The sequence below is a fragment of the Homarus americanus genome, unplaced genomic scaffold (assembly GCF_018991925.1).
Source record: "Homarus americanus isolate GMGI-L3 unplaced genomic scaffold, GMGI_Hamer_2.0 scaffold367, whole genome shotgun sequence".
NCBI classification, from domain to species: Eukaryota; Metazoa; Arthropoda; class Malacostraca; order Decapoda; family Nephropidae; genus Homarus; species Homarus americanus.
Window position 1 is genome coordinate 634,925 of NW_024743709.1, and position 21,787 is coordinate 656,711.

The 21,787-nt window shown below is 35.6% G+C and overlaps 1 protein-coding gene across 5 annotated transcripts in view; it reads left to right on the forward strand.

The window, feature by feature from the left end:
• LOC121877480 overlaps window positions 1-11,918 on the forward strand; it is an 82,870-nt gene extending 70,952 nt beyond the window's left edge. For 2 of the 5 annotated variants that reach the window (XM_042383247.1, XM_042383246.1), the window contains exons 3-11: window positions 230-1,021; window positions 1,284-1,796; window positions 2,050-2,174; window positions 2,780-2,897; window positions 3,244-3,360; window positions 4,690-4,815; window positions 6,288-6,908; window positions 7,678-9,853; window positions 10,185-10,283. In XM_042383247.1, the coding sequence (XP_042239181.1) occupies window positions 230-1,021; window positions 1,284-1,796; window positions 2,050-2,174; window positions 2,780-2,897; window positions 3,244-3,360; window positions 4,690-4,815; window positions 6,288-6,908; window positions 7,678-9,815 (4,550 nt within the window). In that variant the 3' untranslated portion in view covers window positions 9,816-9,853; window positions 10,185-10,283. Of the gene's footprint in view, window positions 1-229; window positions 1,022-1,283; window positions 1,797-2,049; window positions 2,175-2,779; window positions 2,898-3,243; window positions 3,361-4,689; window positions 4,816-6,287; window positions 6,909-7,677; window positions 9,854-10,184 lie in introns of all 5 variants that reach the window. The other 3 variants (XM_042383248.1, XM_042383249.1, XM_042383250.1) reach the window with 3 other exon arrangements.
• The last annotated feature ends 9,869 nt before the right edge of the window (window positions 11,919-21,787 follow it).

Here is a 21,787-nt window from a genome sequence, read left to right on the forward strand (position 1 = left end):
CTGTCAAGTACCCCTTTAGAATAGTTGTAATTAATCTTATGTGTACTGTATAGTGCCTGTACTGAACTAAGATATATAATTCATAATAAGTGTTGCACCATGCTTTATGTTGCTTGCTGTTTGTATCACAGAACTGCAGTCTGTTGCCCATTGTGAAATGTTTTTGTTTTGCTTTGTTTTGTGCTTTGTTCTTGCAGATTTTAACTACCCGCTTGTCTTGTGTCTCTAGATAATAAGGAAGGAGAGTCTGCTCTGAGTGTGGAAGAAGGAGCCTTTATCGGGGCACCTGTCGAAGTAGAGTTAAATCCAAATACTGTAAGTGAAGTAGAATTCACAGATAACACCAGATATGACATAGCCCCTGACTCAATGCTTGAGAAGATCATCAAAGATGGGGATGCCCACTTGAATACTGAGGACGAAAAAGAACATCACCACATGGGCCCTACTCCTTATCCAGAGCCTGAACCCGAATCTGAACCCAAATCTGAGCCTGAGCCCGAGCCTGAATCAGAACCCGAATCTGAATCGGAACCCGAGCCCAAATCTGAGCATGAGCCCAAACCTGAATCTGAGCCTGAGCCCAAACCAGAATCTGAACCTGAGCCAGACCATATCCATGAGGAAGGTAATGCAAGTCATGACCACATGCATAAGGAAGGTGATATGGGCCATGAGCATATGCATATAGGAGACAATATAGGCCATGAACATGTGCATGAGGAAGGTGAAATGCACCAAGAGCACGTGCACAATGAAGGTGATATGCACCATGAACATGTTCATGAGGAAGGTGGTATGCACATGGAACATATGCACAAAGCAGATGATATGCATCCTGAACATTTACATGAAGAAGGTGATATGCACCACAAACACACCCTTGAAGGTGATATGGATCATGTGCATAAGGAAGGGGATATGGGTCATGATCATATGCATTCAGAGGGAGATATGCCAGTGAATATAGGAGGAGATGTAGGCCTTGAACTTGTACCTGAGGAAGGACGTGAACTAGAAGGTGTGTAATTCTTGTTTACCACAAATATTCATGAGGATTCGTGGTCTTTATCTGAGTTCAGTAGGAAAAACTAATGTTTCAATGACTTAAATCTTGCATTCATATTGCTGTCATGTAGAAATTCACACTAATTCTACCAGTTTTGTTTTACTTTTATAACTAATATTACTTTATAATGTATAAAAATTGTAATGACTATAGAAATCTTTTACAAAACATCTCAATAGTGGTTTTGGGTGACTAATCCTTTTTTACTGAACAGGTCCTATTCCAGTAGTTGTTCCCTCAACTCCATTTGATACTGAAGGAACCTTGGAGGCAATATCTGCACCCTCCCCAGACATCACCAACCCAACCATGCCCACAGAGCACACTGTCATCTCAGGGGATGCTGATGTTGGTACTGAAGTAGAGGTCATGCCCTCAGAATCTGAAAGCAATGTGATACCCTCATTGCCAACCACAGTACAAGAGGAGCTGCATGAAGAAAGTGGACTCTCTCCTCTTTTGGATGCCTTCAGTCCCCATCCTGAAACCCCCATCTTCTTCCCAGAAGCTCTCCCCAAGGAACAATCCACAGAGTTGCCGCAGGAAGAAGAGCTTGAAAGTACTCTAAAGGAATTGCCATTCCCAGAGGAGCCTACTGAAGAAGTAGAAAAGCCTACTTTGCCTGAAACTCTGTCCGAACATCACTTCCCTATTACAAATGAAGAAGAAGCACCCATTACGGATGTACCTGTAGAAGAGCCAGCAACAATTGAAGAAACACCATTGGGTAAGAATTATTCTGTACAGCACTATGTACTGTACTATTGCTGCCTTATTCTGGTCTACAGTTGAACAGTATCCTTAAAAACTTGAAAATTTATTGAGAAATAGATTTAATGTGCATGTACAGTACTTAGTTACACATAGGTGATAAAATTAAGTTTATTAAAGAAGAGTTGTACAATTGAAGAGTTTCTTGCTACCACCAACAGTACAGTATAGTAATTGCAGTACCATATTAATTTCCCTCTGTACTACAGGTACCTGCCGACCCCGCCAGCTGGAGATGTGTAGTAACCTATCTTATGCTCTTACTGCACTCCCTAACTGGGCCAATGATCAGAATGATGTTGACCTCAGGGAAGCTTCTCTCCCATTCTTCCAAGTAAGTTTGATTAGTTTTACACCCTGTTGTGTAGGATTTATTCTACAGTAGTTGAATGGTGAATCTCATAACACAAATACTGGCTAATAGTAAATTATTCTAAATTTGTTATGCTGCAAAAGTCATAGTACAAATAAGTTTATAAGGGAGAAGTAATAATAAGATACAAATTATAACTGTAACAAAGATACACTGTAATTAAGAAAAGTCATTGTTCTGTGAGACAACAGTATGATGCTACATGCAGTAAATATGTTAAAGTGATTGGATTATTACCAAGTTTAACTACATCAAACCTTAACAGCAGTACAGTACAGGTTTTCCCTAATATATTTCAGTGTAAACAAACTGTTAATTAAAATACCCATCATGGCTACTTACTACTATTACATAAGGACATCTGGTTGAAACTTGAAAGCATCAGGCATGTGTATCCAGACCATACTGTCAAATGTTTTCTCAAATACAGTACTTAGAGTTTAAGATACTTTATAAACTGCAAATGATTAGTAAAGGTGTGGGACATACCTTTAGGTAAGTGTATGTTATAAACCACTTTACAGTAGCAGCTTAATAAAAAAAATATATATATATTTTACCCTCAGGATGTGATAGTAAGATCCCGTTGCTCACCGAGGGCACAAGAATATGCCTGTGCCATCCTGGAACCTCCCTGTACTCCTGATGGGACAATTTTGCCTCCCTGTAGGACCTTCTGTAGATGTGAGTTCCATTTCATTAACCACGATGAAATATATTTGAGTTTTGTAGTGTAAATTTTTTTTAATATATAAGACATTTAGAAAACATAATGCACCAGAAGTTTGTTGATTGTACAGGATGTAAGTTAGAATGTGTTAGAAGAAATATTCTTATGTTTTCATCAGAGAGCTTATTATGTGTGTAGGTCACAAAGTTAGATTTAGCTAACAAGAATATGCTGTACAATACTTATTATTTAGCTTTGTAGTTGCATATCTTTATTTTTTTTTGTGATGACCTAATTAAACTTTCTAAAACCTCCATAAAGGAGTATTCATTTACTGATCATTTCTTATAAATTTTACAGCTGTGGCCTCAACATGCCAAGAATTCGTCATCTCAGGAGTTGGTTTAAGCGACGTATTTAACTGTGAACGCTTCCCTCATTCCACTGATCCTGCTGTGTGCTTTGACATGACCCAGGGTAAGTCTGGCTAACCTACAAATTCTGCCTCTGCTCTTATATTACTGAGGTAATGTGCTTTGCTTGAGATTTGAGATATGATGCTAAGTACTGCCTTGCTTATGCCTTGGAAAATATTGCTTACAGCATTGCTACTACAGAATACAGTATTATGTATTTGCTTAGCACTGCTTTGCTCCTTTTTTGGAAGGGTGTTTCTATATACTTTACCATATTTACTGGGTTTCAATATTATTTGACTATATTTGAAAATTTCTCAAATTATTGTTCATTGGCTCTTAGGGATTTTAATGGATTATTGAACTTCAACTGTTAAACTTCAATCCCACCACATGTGTTTCCTGTGTCAGGCAAATTGACAGAAAGTTCTAGACAAAGAGAAGGTTTTATATGTTTCAATCTTGAATGTCGTGAAAGTGTATGTTTAAGACAATAATGTGACTGGTAATGAACTTCGGGAAGTACCGGTATCCCTAACCTGCTGATGGTATGGTAGAGAAAACTGCCTCTCCCAGACTTAAAAAAGTAACACCTGTGAAAGTAAATATATTGATGAATGTGGTAAGAAATAATATTAAACTTAATTAGGGACATTATATTACTATAACACTGTACAAACTTATGAATGAGATGAAGTGAATGACTATGGAGATTGATTTATATAATGATGGCACAGGATGGAGAAGGGTATCCCCAGTGTAATGTTAAGAGTGAATGGTGTTAAACTAAAGGTTATTACTGTAGTTCATATTACTGTATCTACAAATATTATAGTGAAAACAACAATGGTAACACTGTCTGATTCTGGATCAAATATACAACGTCGGTTATGAAAGCAGGGAGAACTGCAGCAGTGTACCTTTAAAAATATACGTAGTAATACTGTACTGTAGTAAAATAAAACAAATTTTCATCGAGAAAACATTTTGTTAAAATGCGACATTAAGTAATTGCACATAAATTGTTTTGAGATTTTTTTAATATAAATTCTATGCATTCAAATTGTCTGTGGTATGAAATAACATTGGTGGTGGTATTGGTGAAGGCTATATGGATGGTGTTCGTAAGTTAAGCTCAGATCATGTTCATGGACATTGATCATATATGCAGTACAGTATACAGTATGCCTATTAGTGGTTAAGAAGGAACATTTTGTTTGGTTTAATATTACTTGTTCAGTAGATGAAATACACATGCAGAATTAACTCCTAATCTTTGGGTTGAGTATGTATAGAGTATGGCTGGTCTAGAAACCTTAGGAGTACAGTATATAAGAGCAAACATGAACTAATTAGTATGGCCCTGGTTGTTGTGGTGTTGGTTATACAGAACCTTGTGTTGGGCTGGAGCACCGCTGTGGAGATGGGCGGTGTGTGGCGAAGAGACTTGTCTGTGATGGAGTGTCAGACTGCCTTGACCACTCTGATGAGGCAACATGCCCTGGCCAGCTCCCAGGTCAGTCAGCAGAGGCTGTCACTTGTGCATATCATAGCTGGGGAAGATGGTGTTTACTCATTGGTTGATATGAATTACAAATTAAATATTTTATGGTTTGCATAGAAACCATAATTCATTCTGCCGATGAGTACACCACAAGTGCCCAGTGCTGAAAAAGAAAGCAGTAATTAAGTAGCACACGGTAGCACCATAAGTTATCAGTCTTAGACAGAGGATAGAATACCAAACCTCACAAGATTGGTTAAATAGATAACATAAAGCATGAAGTAATTTTTCAAAGGATAACCTAATTCTTACAGGTCTTAAGTGTTTAAGCTCCTTATCTACACAACCTCTGTTTTGCATGGTATTATTGGAATGTATCTTCAACACTATTTACACCACCCATTACTTCTTACTCTTACACATTTCATTTTATCTTGTTATGCACTTTCTTCTACAGTGCTGTACTGTATATCTAAATGTAGTAGCTGCATCTTTGTTGATTGGGCATCTTATAAACCCTGTCTCTTGTGTGTTTATAGTTATGAGCATGGTAATAATTTAACTGTGAAATAATGATACACCATATCTAAAATGCATCATAAATACTGACATTAAAATTATGCAATTACTATATGTACACCATGATGATCTAAATCAGTTGTTAAGAAGACCTAATTCATTACAATGTGTATTGAGTCATCCAAGCAAGAAATTTACTTTTATATAGCCCACAAAACTGATTCATAATCAATACAAAAATTAAGCCATTCCATTTGTTTTATATCAGTCATAAATTACTTTTTGTTTAAGGTGAAAGTATTTCAACTCTAGGGTTTGAAATTATTCTTTGAAAGTAAGATATTGAGCACTTGTAATGAATTATTGAGCACAATATTCATAATAGAAATGGATGAATTACCAGGGACTTTTTTTTTTCATTCTAGTCGTGTGAGTGAGCTTGAAAAACAATTCAATCTTCATATTTACAAAAACCATAAGGGAAGCACATGCACAGTACATGTTAAATATCACTTCCATTTTTTTTTACAAAAATTTATATATATATATATATATATATATATATATATATATATATATATATATATATATATATATATATATATATATATATATATATATATATATATATATATATATATATATATATATATATATATATATATATATATATATATATATATATATATATATATATATATATATATATATATATATATAAAACTCTAAAAAAAATCCTACTTTACCATTTTAGATTGGTCATGGTTGTACAACTTTAAAACAATTAACTCTATGATACTGTATATAACATTTTGCAGGATTTTGTAAAGATTTTTCCTTTCCACTTTTGGCAAGGTTTACTTTATGAAAATTCTGCACAATGTTGAGCAGAAATCACTGCTGCACTTACCAACTGACATTGATAAACTGCATGTCTGCAAATGACACATTAACCTGACTCACAGCTCCGGGTGGCGTGGTGAGCGTCGGAGATGTCAGCATCCTTCCGCAGCTTCCCAGTGCCAACATCCCTCAAGACACCCCCATAGCTGAGGACTATGCTACAGGAGGTGACAACTTCCCAAACGAAGAATATTCAGTTGCTGACTATCCTGATTATGAAGTAGCTCGGGATATTCCGGTTACTGTAGATTATCCCAATACTGGATTTAATCGACCAGCAGTTGAATTTTCTTCTGCAACTGAGGACTACCCTGCTGTGTCAGAGGATTATCCATCAAGAAGTTTAGACTATCCTAATTCAAATGTTGATTATCCTGCTGAAACTCAACCCTTGGCAAGTGAACATACTGAGTTCTTTGATGAAGGGGAAGCAACAGCAGCTGATGTACACACTGACTTTTTTGCACAGGAAACTATTAATTCCACTGAAAGTCTCCCAGGGGAAGCCACTCAGAACTTTGGTTCTGGTGGAGATTTTGCCCCACCTACTTCCCCTCAAATACTTTGTGACCACGACAAGTTCCAGTGTCAGGATGGCTCAGACTGTGTAGCCATGGCAGCTGTGTGTGATGGTATCCAGCAGTGTCGTGACAGTTCTGATGAGTTTAATTGCACACACATTGGTGAGTCTCAAGAAGTCGTCACATCTCTCTCTTCCTCTCCAGGCTTTGGAATAACTTTACATGATGGAAGACTGTCCATGACTCCAAGATAAAATTTCTTTTCTGATAATGTATATTCAAACTTCCTGTAACTGGACTTCCTTAATTGTAAAAGAAATCATGCTGCCAATTGAAATTTTGACCTGTACTTTTGTCATTTGTCTCCACTGTAATGAAAAACATAAACAAAAAATTCTTATCCTTCTTCACATAAGCTCTTTATATGTGAGACTGCATGACTACATGACTTTTCACATTTGGGAGAGGTAACTCATCACGTGGTATCTCTAAGGAAGTATTTTTCTGGGTTTCCAACATACTTAATTTTTCCCTCCACTTCCCTTGTTAAGATTATCCCTTTGTTCTTAAACAGCTATGAATTGCATGTATGACTTTTACAGTACAAGTACAGTACTGTATATGTAAGTTTCATAAATTACAGTATTATCCTGTATGTTAATTGTCATAACATTAGAAACTTTAATTGTATAATCATACATAAGTCTCATCTGTTGATTTAGAGTAAAACTGTAAATAAGCTTCCTAGTTCAAGATTGGGGCCCTGAAAGTTTTTGACAAACCAAAATTACAATAATCATCAATTATATGGTCAAGTAAGCTCTTTAAACTTAAAATATTGTACAGTATTGCAGTCCCTAATCAACCCTTTGTATTAAAAAATACTCGTGAATAATGTCCCTGATAAAATATTCACGATATAATATCTTAGGATGCAACTATGGTGACTTCCGGTGTGCCACAACGGAGTTATGTATCCCAGTGTCTTGGATATGTGACGGTGCTGATGACTGCCATGACAACAGTGACGAGACTAATTGCGACACAGAACATCCAACAGCAACCTACACTACCCCAGCTGGAGAGCATCTTGAAGCTCTTGCACCCTTAGGACAATTTCCACTCCCAGGCGGTCACTTGCAAAATGTGTTCCAAGAGGGAGTAGCTTCAGGAACTGAAGAAAATTTCAGTAATTTTGAAAAGTCAATAGCAAATGGAGATGAGCCTGTCAGCGGCCAATATGATAATGCTGATATTCTTTCTGAAGACTTTTCAGATATAGCTCAAAATGACAATAATGTTGTGAATGGACCCCATTTTAGAGAACATGCAAGAGAACTATTTTCTGCAGATACTATCAAGACAGAACACATTCCATCACAAGAGGCACTTGTTGGACCACCACCTGCTTTAGAAAGGAATCCAAATCCTTTAGGCAATGGAGGACAATTACAACCATATTCTGAAGAGAGTAAAATAAACCAGCAGCAGTTTTCTGAGGAGATGACTTATTTAGATGAAGCCATTCCCTATACACCTGCACAACATCCAGAGGACCATATAGCAGCACCACCAAACCAGCCATACTACGATGAACAACGGCAGGACTATGAGCCACAACCTTCACACCACATTTCTGAGATTCAACCATCTTTCACAGAGCAGTTTCCAAATTATCAAGATGGCCTTTCATCATCTTTAAAGCAACCTTTTTCTTTCTCAGAAAACCCAATAGAAAATGAAGGTAATGACCAATTTCCATCACCTCAGGAATCCCTGTTATTCTCTCAAGAAAACCCCCAAATTTACTCAGAAGCCCCTATACAGACAGGTTATCAAGAATCTCTACCATCTGGAACAGAAGGTTTCCAAACATTTTCTAATGAAAATGGCCCTCAATCTTTCCTAGAGGAGCAGTCACCACGAGAAGCACTGCAAACACACCATGAGCAACAACCTCAACAAAGTAATTATCAGTCCTCTCTGGAGCAAGAACCTGCAGAAATTGAAAGTCGTCAAGATGACGGTTATTTGCAGCAAGGTGGTGCCCAACCTTTGGACAAAATAGAAAAACCAGAAGAATCACATCAGCATTATCCAGAACAAATTTTTGAAGAAACTGAAAGAGAAAAACCATCAAACACGGATGAAACCAACTCAGTCAGTGACTATTTAATACCAAATTTAGGGAGCCAAGGTACAAATGAAGGGTCTTTAGAAGAACTGGAAACTAATCTAAAAGAAATTGATTTTACAGTACCTGTTACAAATGTTCCAGAACAAACAGCAGAATTTGATCGACCAACAAGAGTCAGGGGTAGCTCTCGCTTCTCCAATATCCGCCGCCCCTTTTCCCGCAGCCCTACAGTCTCTCCTAATACTAATTCACCTACATCTTCTCCAACTGAGTCAACATCAAGCTCTGGAAATTTCAGATCTCGTTTCCAGCAATGGCGTTCTTCTCGAATCCCATCAGCACCAACTCATGAAGCATTTCGGACAAAAGGTTTTAGGGGACGTCACCGTAATACTCCAGTTACATCGGACACAAACGGTGTAGATGAGAAAGAAATAGCAGATGATGGCAAGACTCCATCAAGTTTAAGAATCCCAACCCAGCAATCTGTGGCTCCTGAACGAATATCTCGTCGACGTCCAACAATAAGGACCTCAAGATTATCCTCTACCCTAAACTTCTTTCCCCGAGAGGAATTTCTCAAAGAAGGCATAAATTCTGACACAGATACTGAAGTAGATTCAGCAGTACCTGACAGTGAGCCTGCATCATCTGCCATTACTCCAGTCATTGTTCAGAAACCTTTGTCCTATTCAGTCCAACCTTACTCCTCTCATTCTGCAGACTACCATATATATAACCCCTATGAGGAGACCTTAGATGCTGAGCAAGAATATGACCCTAGTTTAGTGACCTATGACTTCGAACATGACCCAAATAGAAGGTCACTTCAATTCAGTCGGGACTCAGGATATGACTTGACAATAGATTATTCTCCAGTATACCTCCCATATACACCAAATCAGTACTCACAAGGTAACACACAAAAATAAACGAGGAAAATCTGCCATATCTCGCCGCACTCATTCACGTATGTATAAGCTACTAATTTTGCCACTACTGGCTGCATGTTCAGTTCCTCTTCATGTCTGTCCTTTCCCAAAACACATTACATATCTGTGATGATCATATAATATGATGTTGATCATTCATTACAGCATAAACAGTTTGTAAATATCTAAAAAAGTGCACAAACATAAACTAGACATTTACTAAAATTTAAGACAAAAATTTTCACACATAAAAAGCAATTGTAAATAGGTATACCCTATTAAATCTCACTTACATAATTCTAAAGTTACAAAGCTTATACCAATAAAAATATAAGGAGCACATTAACTAACAAATTTCTATTCCCACAGAGCTCAACACATCAGCAATACCGCTTTCAACTCCTATAGAAACCCAAACTCCCTTCTCCAGCGATGTTGCCAGTGACATAACTTCTGTACCTGAGGAAGATACAACTACACACGCCCCGTTGGAAGAAACAACAATTGAACCTGTCACTTTACCTCCAACAGAATGTCCAGAATTGGAATGTTTGGATGGCACTTGTATTTCTCTCTCTCAGCTAAACAATGGAGTTAATGATTGTGCAGATGGCACTGATGAAATGGACTTTGGCCTGTAAGACGACACTTTATAACACAAATGTTACAATTGTGTGATTGGTTTTGTAAAATGAGGAAGCTGAAAGAATATAAAATACAACATGTATAGATAATTATATTTAAAAGTTGGGATGTACAGTATTTTTAAAGTAGCAAATTTTGGAGAGGACAGGTGATATATGATCTTCTACCATTATCCAGTAAAAATATTGTTCACTACCTCTTAATATTACACAATACTTTTCTAAGAATGTTAGTTACAGTATTTCAAATTAATGTTTTACTAAGGTTGATATTCCTCATAATTGTTAAATTTGTTTTCCTCTATGAGGAAATGTCAAATAGATTTTTACTAGATAAATTCTAAACATTTTACAATGTTAAGGTGGTCATCATTCCAGTAAAGTACACCTATAGATCTACTACAGATGAGTTCAGATTATACTGTATGGGTTGTTCAAGGACTCACTTCCGAGATTTTGTGACTTTCTTAGTTCCTTGATGATGTTATTATGATTCACCGAGTATAAAATAAATTGTTAGTTTTAGTTGTGAAGCCAGTCCGTCCATGCCAGTGTTTAGTCACTTATAATTATGCACTTTTAACCCTTCAACGACACTACTTATTTTTTGTTATGATTTACATGTACAGGTATTACATAAAACACTCATACTATTTGAAGTTAAAATTGGCGATGTTCACCTTTTTTTTTAAACTAATCTTTTGTAAATAGCTCAAGTCTTATGTTTCCACTTCTTATCAATTTTCTTTACCTTATTGACCCCCAAAAAATCCTCAGTTGCACACTTGAGAATTTTATGGCATAATGCCATCTATTCCGTCCACTGCATAAATTTGACTTCAAAATAAAAAACAAATAAAAAATCAAATATCTATACCAGAATATAATCCTTTAGCACTATAGAGAGTTGTGAAGGTTATTTGTTGGTCATCTTTGGCTGTTTTAGAGGTGTAAACTATTTATTGCATTCTTATTTATATTTTGTTCATAAATGTAAACTATTTCTTATTGGCTTAAGAGGTTGAAATATACAGTATAAAACTTAATATCCTTCATATACTCTCATAAGTAATGAAGAAATAAATCATTAAGGCTTTACATTATTAATTTGTGTATGTTTACCATAATTTACATAAACTCAAATATGTAATCAACTCACATTCCATGCAGCTTCCTCATATAATTAGAAGTTTTAACAATTTTATGTATCTTTATCACAATGTGCTCTGTGATAAGTTATAGCTATGAATGAATGTTTTGTAAATGTTTGTCTTGAGAGAGTGTGTGTGTGATGTGAATGGTCTTGAGTGATCCAGCCAACATAAACAGGAAGATAAGGAGCCAATTGTAGATATTGTCAAAGATGTTTATTATTTAGAATTTATTATACTTATGTGATCTGAAAGGTAGCTATTTACTTTAGTTATTTTCTTTTTTAAATAAAATATTTCCATACTTACTTGAGTTTTGCTAACATTTTCACAAATTGTCAAGTAAATGGTCAATGTATATTTCTGGAGGTATTAGGAGTACCTGTACTGCCACCAATCTGGTGAGCCTCTTTTGAACATTCTCAATTAACTGGCAGTCTCTAGCAATATATTTACTATTACATCTACTTATCTTAATATCCCAATTTTCCTTTAAGTGTACAGTACAGACAACAATACATCCATTCTAGTGAAAAACTAAAAATTTAACTAGCATGGTGACTAGAAGCTTTTAAAAAATTACTGCACATAAAAAAGGAACATGCATTAAAATTAGGCTGATCATGACATCACCTGTCCACTCTCACATCTGCCATATAGTACAGTACAATGCCTGTAAAGTATTATTTGTATATTTTAAATACTGTACCGAGATTCTGAATATCATAAGAAATTATTTACTGCTTTGGAAGGTACAACCGAGGACTTAACTCCCACATACTAAACCACAAGTTAAGTTCTAGCAGACACACTTGTAATGATAAGGAGGAAATACTACCAATCATATGGCAATAACCTGAACTGGTGGTTCAGATGGAGATATGCCTCAAAGCTCAAGAGACAAGTGTAATTACTAACCTTGCTACACACTTGAAGACTTCAGTTGTTGAAGTGCTGTAATGACATTTTAACATCAACATTGATTCTTGATCCAGTGCTTCATTCATGGAGTCTCACTTACTAGGAACACACTAAAAATGGCAGGTGGTAGAGGTCCTGCATAATGAATACATTTTTAATAAATATATACATAGAACACGTACTGCTATGAGTTATTAAACATTTGTTGCATATTGCTAACTAAAGCTTTTTTACTGTAGAGTATTAAGTATTTCATGACACTGTAGATTCATTTTAATGAAAAATCTTATATATATATAGTGTACACAAACAAAATAATCTAGCTATTAATTTGTACAACCTCAACTAATGAACTAGTTGCTGCTGGCAGCCAGGCCCGATGTTAAGTGAGAGGGAGGGCCTAAATCCTATTGTTAACAGTCGGGTGAAAACCCTCACTTCTTTATCATTACATGATACATTACAGACAAATTAGAATTAGATTTGGAAAGAGTAAGAGTAGAGGATGGTCAGCAGAGGCAGAGAAGCAACAGGTGGACAAGAGTGGAATTAGAAGAGAGTAGTGTGTCGTGAATGACATTGCAAGAAGTACACTAGAATAACATACTGTACTTACTGTTTTTATTTCAACTGAGTGAACAAATATGGATACTCTATTATTACAAAAGATAATAAAACAAAAATCCATAAAATTTTATCTACTAATTTTCAAATTTATTAAAATCACATGAAACTTTTCACAGAGTACGCAAGTTATACATAATTATATAAAGCCAGTCACACAACAACCATTCATCCGTTCTCATGTTAATTAACTACAGGTATATCAAATGAGACTGGAATGTTGGAGTCATACAGAAAGCATGAATACAATGCTTCCCAACAATGTGTGAGACAAATATACAAGAAAGAAAAAGGTGTTAACATAGATGCTATACAGTTAACCCTCACTTTACGCGGTTAATGTAACCCGGAGGGTCCCGCGTAAAGTGAGAAACGCGTAAAGTGAATTACATAACATATGGGATTAATTGAATTGGAGTCCGGGCCAATCCCCAAACTCCACTTTTTGACGACACACAACTATGTTGTAGTAAAAATATTATCTTAACTTTATGATGGTATGCACACACAATTAATAATTAAGAGAAATATCAATAATATTAGGTTTTTTAACACTTACATTAGTAGAAAAAATGGCTGGGCACACGGGGATGGGCGGTTGGTTCCGAGGCAGAGGGCAGATTATTGGCCCTCACCTGTGTCACTTGTATCAATTGTATCACTATCCACCACAGAGGCTTGCAGGGCCTCTTTGTCAAACTCCCCAAAGTCCATATAAGTCCATATCCTCACCATAATTATCACTATCACTGACTTGGGCCGGCTGTGGTGGGTGGCGGGTGAAGAACTGGTAATGTTTTGATGACTGGGCGACCTTGTGCGCACCATGTTCGCGCAGCTTACACAACATGGCGGATGGCGGGAGGTATGGATCCAAAAATGGCGCGGCTCGCCAGCCGCTCTCCGCGTAAAGGGGTACACGCACCGCGGAATGTGAGCATCCTGGGTTCCGGCAGGGCACCGCGTAAACGTGGAAACGCGGAATGAGGGACCGCGTAAAGTGAGGGTTAACTGTATTATATAAGGAAAAAAGCACTTTTAAAACATGAGTAACAAAGTCTGCTGTGCAAACCATGCTATGTTATTTCACCTTTGCTTTACTCTTAGAGGACTCTTGTCACAAAATGTTTAGTAATACTGGTCCCCCTCCCCCCTACCCCTGCTAATATACAGTTTGTTGGCTGATGACAGCATTAATCATTTTAAGTAAATGGAAAATATTGAGATTTTCATATTTTCTTCTCAACTCTCCAAAAACAAAAGATATTCAGAGGTACCAGACAACTAATACATATAATCAGTGGCGTGTCGTGAGAAAATGCTAGGGTCAGCAAATGACGCTTTCTTACTTGTAAAGTCACGAGATCTAAAAGAATTCTTTAGTAGATCACATACAGTCTGTGATCTACTAAAGAATTCTTTTAGATCTCGTGACTTTACAAGTAAGAAAGCGTCATTTGCTTACCCTAGCATTTTCTCACGACACGCCACTGCATATAATATGTAAGGATGTAAGAAAAAAAAATACTGTTCATTAACCAGGACACATAACAATACCAACTATCATGTGTCCAGAACTCCTTGGTCACATCTGGCCATAGGGATACTGTACTGTACCACAAGAGCTAAATCTTTAACACCAGGTCAGTGCACAATATGGCAGCTAACAATCACCACACCTCCTCAGAGACTTGAGATAAATTCTGTATGTTATACAAGTTTATACAGTGCACTATAAAACAACAAATAAATCCATAACCTATAAGACATACACTATACTATGAAAAATTACCAGCACAGTAATTTTCCAGTCTAAAGAAAACCATAGTCTCTGATAAGAAATAAAGTAGAAATGTCAGATTTATGGCAAGAGGTCACTGCACCAGGAGAAACACATTCCATATACCAGTACATACAGTAAAACAATTTCCAAATGAGCAGCATTAAAGTACATTTTCTTCAAGTTACCATATAAATGACCAGGCCAGGTCTCCTCTTCTACACATCCTGTATACTGTACAATAGTTTCAGCTTAGCATTGCGAAGTGTACATATGCATATCTTTTCCCTCATTTCATGCAGAAGAATTATCCAACTCATATGTTTCATCAACAGTAATATATACAATGTATCTGAAATCATAAAATTATATTGGTGCTTCAAAACTACTTGGCACTGGGAATATTTAAGTAGACAACTAAGAGAAGGTGGATGTGATTAGTGAGTCCTAGTAAAAAGGAAGAAGCTAAGTGTGGTAGATTAGAGAACCTGGCTTGATGAAGTGTCTGTACCAACCCTTTAACATGGAAGTGAATGTCTAAGTTTCCAGCGTAAAATTCAAGAAAGATAAGAAAGAGCACGTGGTTCCATTGATCTTTTAGACTACTTTACTGTACTGCCACAGTGAAGAAATTTATAAACAATTGCCAAAGACCCAGAAATAGATTAAGGCACAAATTCATTCACCTATGTACTCTGGTTACCAGTGGCCCGAACCCTTGACATCACAAAATACAGTATGTACTTGTATAGAAAAATTAAAAACTGTTCGAGACAACTTTAATTTTTTTAACTGATCTCCCTCATTAATAAAACAGCTTTAGTTCCAAGAATCATACCACTACAGTAGCTCCTTTAATACAGTACATACATTTGGTACAAGTGGTCTGTATCCTGAAGTTTTCAGAAATATTAACTGCCCAGCTTTTATGCTACAGTTCTTCACTCCTCCTAAAACTATCACTTCTACTACTGTGTGAAAAGTGGTCCCTCTACTGTAGTTCTCATGAGTTTACATCCCAAAGGATTAAAAATAAGTAGCAAATATGAACTACATACAATATTATAGGAATTAAGACAAATGATAGGCTAAAAGAAGAAACCTTGAAAAAGATGCATTTGAGTACAGTACACAGATGTTAGGGGTGTGTGGAATGTGTGATGAATGACATGTTGGTGAAAAACTTACCATAGCGAGATGCACACAACAAATATCAATAAGTGAGTGAAGGTTTATTACAAGTAAACAACATCACGGGAATGACTAAGACTGTACAGTGTAGATAAATTGTGTATGGAACAGTAGAGAGATGTGAGCACCTCACTGAAGACGGATTTAAATTTTTGTTCAAAGGAAAGCTTTAGGTTGTCTTCAAGCAATTTGTTAATCTTGATTAATTATATTTTATTCAGTTTATGTTGTGGATAAAATTTAAATTAATTTTCCTCTAAGATTTGTATGTACTGTATAATCCATCTCTTTATTGTTCCCTACTGATGAGGACAAAAGCCATCATATGCTTAAATGTCTGTACACGGACTGTTTGTACATTTTGTTTATACTGTACAGTACTTGGATAATTGTACACTATTAAAAAAATCTTATGCATGTTAGGTTTTCTGCCAGATTTAAATACAGTACAGTAATGAATTTTGCCCACTTTTCTTTCATGAAAATTTCCATAAATAACGAGTGGATCAACTATGGGAGAGGAGGCGGTATGCTTCATTCTTAGGGAATTGTATTGACATATAATACTTCACTATCATGTCTGGGACTGGAGTAAAGCTAACAAAAAAGAGATAAAAGCATTCTGCATATTAACTGACAATTGTCTTCAGTTTAATTGACAAAAAAAATCCATTACAATTTGTAAAGAAAAAGAATATACATTTGTAATACGTATATTGAAATACATGGACCAGAGTATAAGTTGGATTACGGGACTAACGATGAAAGACTGATGTAAGAAGCCCCATGTTATGACTGAGGGGAAGAGACCAATAACCTGTGAGACTCACTTCTTGTACAGTTTAGCTCTATCATTTCATTAGTTGTTATTTTTGACAGGATCTTTTACAACATGAATTACAAATGTACAAGGGGAGTGAAATAATAATCAACTGTACCTAACCTATGTCCTCATACTGTACAGTATATCTTAATGATCCTTGGGTAATTTTGGTTAAGTTTGTTTACCAATGGTTGGCTCTCGTGGTATGTTTCATAATTGGTTTCCAAACTTGTTTTTCCCTAGCTTCCTCAATGAATATGTATTTCATGCAATAAATATGACTATTAGGCTCCTATGAAGAAAAATATTAATAAATACAGTACCATAAGGAAGCTTAACTGGGAATTTACCAAACACCCTCTGGCAGTCGGTGGACGGAAATAAAGTACACAGGAAAAAAAGTCACATGACTTGTACACATTGACAACACAATTCATATATGATGGCATTGCACATAGGTTAGGTTAGTTTAGGTTTTTTCTGTGCCCTTTTATCTGCGACTTTTTTTCTTGTGACTTTTTTCCTGGATTCTGGCAGTCAGCCTTACTCCAGAAGGTTTAGAAGGCTTGAAAAATGTACCAATAGGTTACACTATCCAGGCAGGCAAGGCCATACAATATTTTCTGATGCAAGCAACACTTCTCAGAAATTTGGATACGAGTCATATTAACTCCATTTGAACCATCTGGGTCAACTGTCAAAGCCTTTTCATTGATCAAGCTTTAGAAGTCCTCTTAGTTCCTGTCCATTTTTAATCTTATCATGAAAGGAGGTAGAGATCGGGTCACCTGCTTCTTCCCTTTAGTCATAACATGATATTCCATACTTTAAATGTTATTTATGAACTACAGTTAGTCAGCAAGTGACCAGCTAGGAATGACATGGAGGTGATACAGTTAAAAAGTATCATTTCTATGACAGGAAGGAATCAAGTTACTTTCCACAGTCAGACATTCAGGGTCATACAGTATATCCTCTTTAGACATCTTGAAGTCATTACCAAATGATCATGCTTCTCTTTCCTGAATTGATGTGATAAGCATCCATCATAGAAAAGCAGCACCTGTACCTGTAAGTTTGACTGAGGTTCTTTACTTGTAGAAGAACTTAATGGGATGCTTTATGGGAGACATTATCAGTGGCAAGAAAATGAAATAAAGTCAGCAAGTATCAACAAATGTTTACATAAGCAAAGTTCATGGTGCATTCTGGTGCCCCAAATGTTTTCCCATGATACTATATATAACACTAAGAAAAGATGAAGAGTGAGATATGCATCCTGTGCATTTGAACCTTAGCTTGGCATAAACAAAAGTTAGGTAGCAAAAACGAAATAATATAAGTGCATCTCTGATTTTTGTGAAACCAGCATACATGAAGGCAACTTATACAACTTATTAAAGGATATGTTTGGTAATACAGGTTCTGTATATATCTGATTTAATTAACACAAAACAAATCAAACCATATACACAACTGTTAACTTTACTATGATAAAAGTTGTACAAATTTAAGTCTAAATTTAGGGGTTTTAATGTGTTAAGAGTAAAGCGAATATTTGTTTAATCAAATATAATGAGACTACATATTAGATTATTATCTCTTCTGTAGACACGAATTTCTGATATTCTTCTTCCAAAACTTCTTTAGTCTTCAAAAAAAAATTTCATAGTTGTCAATTCGTTTCACTGTCAACTAAATCTAACCCATATCTGTAAGGGATTTCAGCACAGTAGTAAACTCATTACAGTCTCTAGTGTAAACATACGATCTAGAATAGAATCATTGTATTTAACATAGTTCTACAACTTTAGTGTAAACTCAAAAAGAATAGTTTAAACACACTAACAGTTCACTTGCTGATGACATGTACATCATAAAAAAAGGAAAATTAAAATTGTCATGTTTATATGACTTGTGTTGGATATGTGGTGTTAGCACCTTTGACTTACGGTACCCAATGAGCTACAAAAAGACACTGCATTAAGAAGCTTCTACATTTGATAACTTCAAGCTGCTCACACAATACTGTATAGTACTTCTCTATATTACTTTACCATAAAACAATCTTGGGTGCAACTAACAATAGTGTGAGTTCTGCATTACACTCAATAATCAACCATTAATTCATTCACTACTGAAATTAGAGTAATTTTAATACAGTCCTACAATTACTGCAGCTGCCAAGGACACGGATGCTAACCACAAACTGAAAACAGACATAGGTGCTGGGGAAGCAGCAAAAATCCTCTGTTGCATAGACAAGGTAAAATTATAAAAAGTTGAACATATCTATATAACTGGGATAAACAGGTAGTAGTCTATAATTTGGACTGCATTTGAAAAAGTAGAAGCTCAATGAAGGAATACTAAAGTCTTAATGTGCATCAAATATTTAGAAACAACTTAAAAAAAATTCTGTATTACCGGCTGCTGAAAATAATGTTGTGAACATTTACCCGGTACCTTAGTGCTAAAGGGTGAACAAAATGAGAAAATTCAATGAGCTTACAGGAGACAGTCATCTATTCACAAGTGTCAAATTTAATACACCACAGACAGTATATACACCACAGTACAGCACATTATATAACACCAATATCCCACATCTTCTTGAAGTACTAGTTACCACTGATCTACAATGGTCCATGTGGCTGCAGTGTGACCCTCTCCTCCTCAACTATCAAGTGTTAAGAGGCAGAATGGCACTACAACCAAGTGAATCTTGTTTATATATATATATATATATATATATATATATATATATATATATATATATATATATATATATATATATATATATATATATATATATATATATATATATATATATATATATATATATATATACACACACACACACAAGTATATACCCGGTATATAAAACAAGATCAACCCAAATTATTACATTAACCATTTCTTACCCTGAGGAATATACAGGTAGACCTCTATAACAAACAGTTACAGACTTAAAAGAAAAAATATTCACACATACATATATACAGTACTGTATACAGTAAGCATCAGTGACACCCCCCTAATTTTTTTAAATAAAGGGACGAAAATTCCTTCCATTTATTAATACATGCAGCAGTTTCTACCAAGCTAAACTGAGTAGCCTTGTTCAAGGTCATAAGTCATTTGACCAGCTCCAAGGAAACCATAACACAACATCTTTCATTTACAGTAAACGTTCAAATACTTCATTCATGGGGAAGGTTCAAGAAACTTAATCCCACAGTTTCATAACAAACAAATTTGCATGAATTGTACAGTATTGTTTTGTATTAAATCATAATCCCATCTTCAAAGCCATCACAAATTGCACACAGAAACAAAGTATTTACTTGAATATCTGACCCAGAACATAAGGGTTTGATGCAGGTCTTCCGGTTCATTTAGTTGAAAATGTTGCACAGCAAATAAACTTCATATGGAGACTGTTATTGTTCCAAATTGTCAACTATTACAGCAAGTATTACCAATATAGGTTCAGGAAGAATGCTATGTGCTCCTACCCATGATGGTCCCTACACATTTTGAATGTGATGGATGAAAAGGAAAATGTGATAGACCCAAGTACTGTTGATTAAGACATTAGTTCCTGTCTTTTGAGTCTTTGAGGTGAATCTCAGCAGAAGACAGACTCATTGGATTGTTTTAACACTTCACTCCTGGTGTAGTTAAAATACTACAACAGCTAGAAAGAACTAATGAAAGTAAATGAAATTGTATTGTTCTTAATTCTAAACCCTGCGCTGAAGTGGGCTTGCAAGAATCAAAAGTATGATAAAAGGCAAATAAAGTTTATCCACACCTTAGGTAGTGATACACTGTATAACATAGTAAACAGCTACCAAACAGGGAGGTACTACCGCCTGGGAAGATATTGGAAGCATAATGTGTTGTCTAATGGTAGACCCTGCTGCCATATGGCATCACAAAAATTGTGACCAAGTCCCAGATTGCTGATCTGACTTCTGCCTCATTTACACACAATTGCAGGATCTCAATTGTTTCTCTTACTATTGACAACACAACATACATACATTGTTTCTCACTTTTGATTTTTTTTCATTTTTGCATTTCTTTATGGTTCTTTATTATTATTATTATTATTATTATTATTATTATTATTATTATTAGTAGTAGTAGTAGTAGTATCATTATTATTATTACATTCCCCCCCCCCTCAGGCCCCGATGTGGGTCAGTGACCTGTGCCCGGGTGGGCTAATCCCCGGTATATAAAAAAAAAGGAAAAAAAAAGGTATTTACAGAAAACTAAACACTTACAAATAAGCAAAATGAACTTTACACTAACTAAATTAATACACGAGTCACACTAAAATAGTATATTAAAGCATATCAGGGAAAAACTGGAAAGAAAACCTTTGGAGTCCACTTCTCCCAAGTGTGGCTAAAAAAAAAAAAAATTCTGGAGAAGATTATTCATTGTAAATGAAGATTTTTTTTTACTGAGTAAATGAATAGCAAGATTTCTTAAGCACCATACACAAGTAAAGCTGAATTCTTCTACACTAACTTCACACTAGAAGACCCCTTTTCCAAAATCATATATAAAACCAATTATAATTGCCCCATAGAACTCATGCATGACTGTAATATATTCAGTAACATATCAAGAATCCTTTTTAAAACTATTTCAGAGCCCTGTACTTCATACACAACTTTGACCTACTAATATGAGGGGACCGGTGGAAGAGCAACGTCTAGTATGTGCCTAAACCGCAAGCTGAGATAATGGAGGTTAAGTTTGCTAACAATATTTCTAGCATATTTCTGTAACCCAACATATGATTTTGATAATGTACAGTA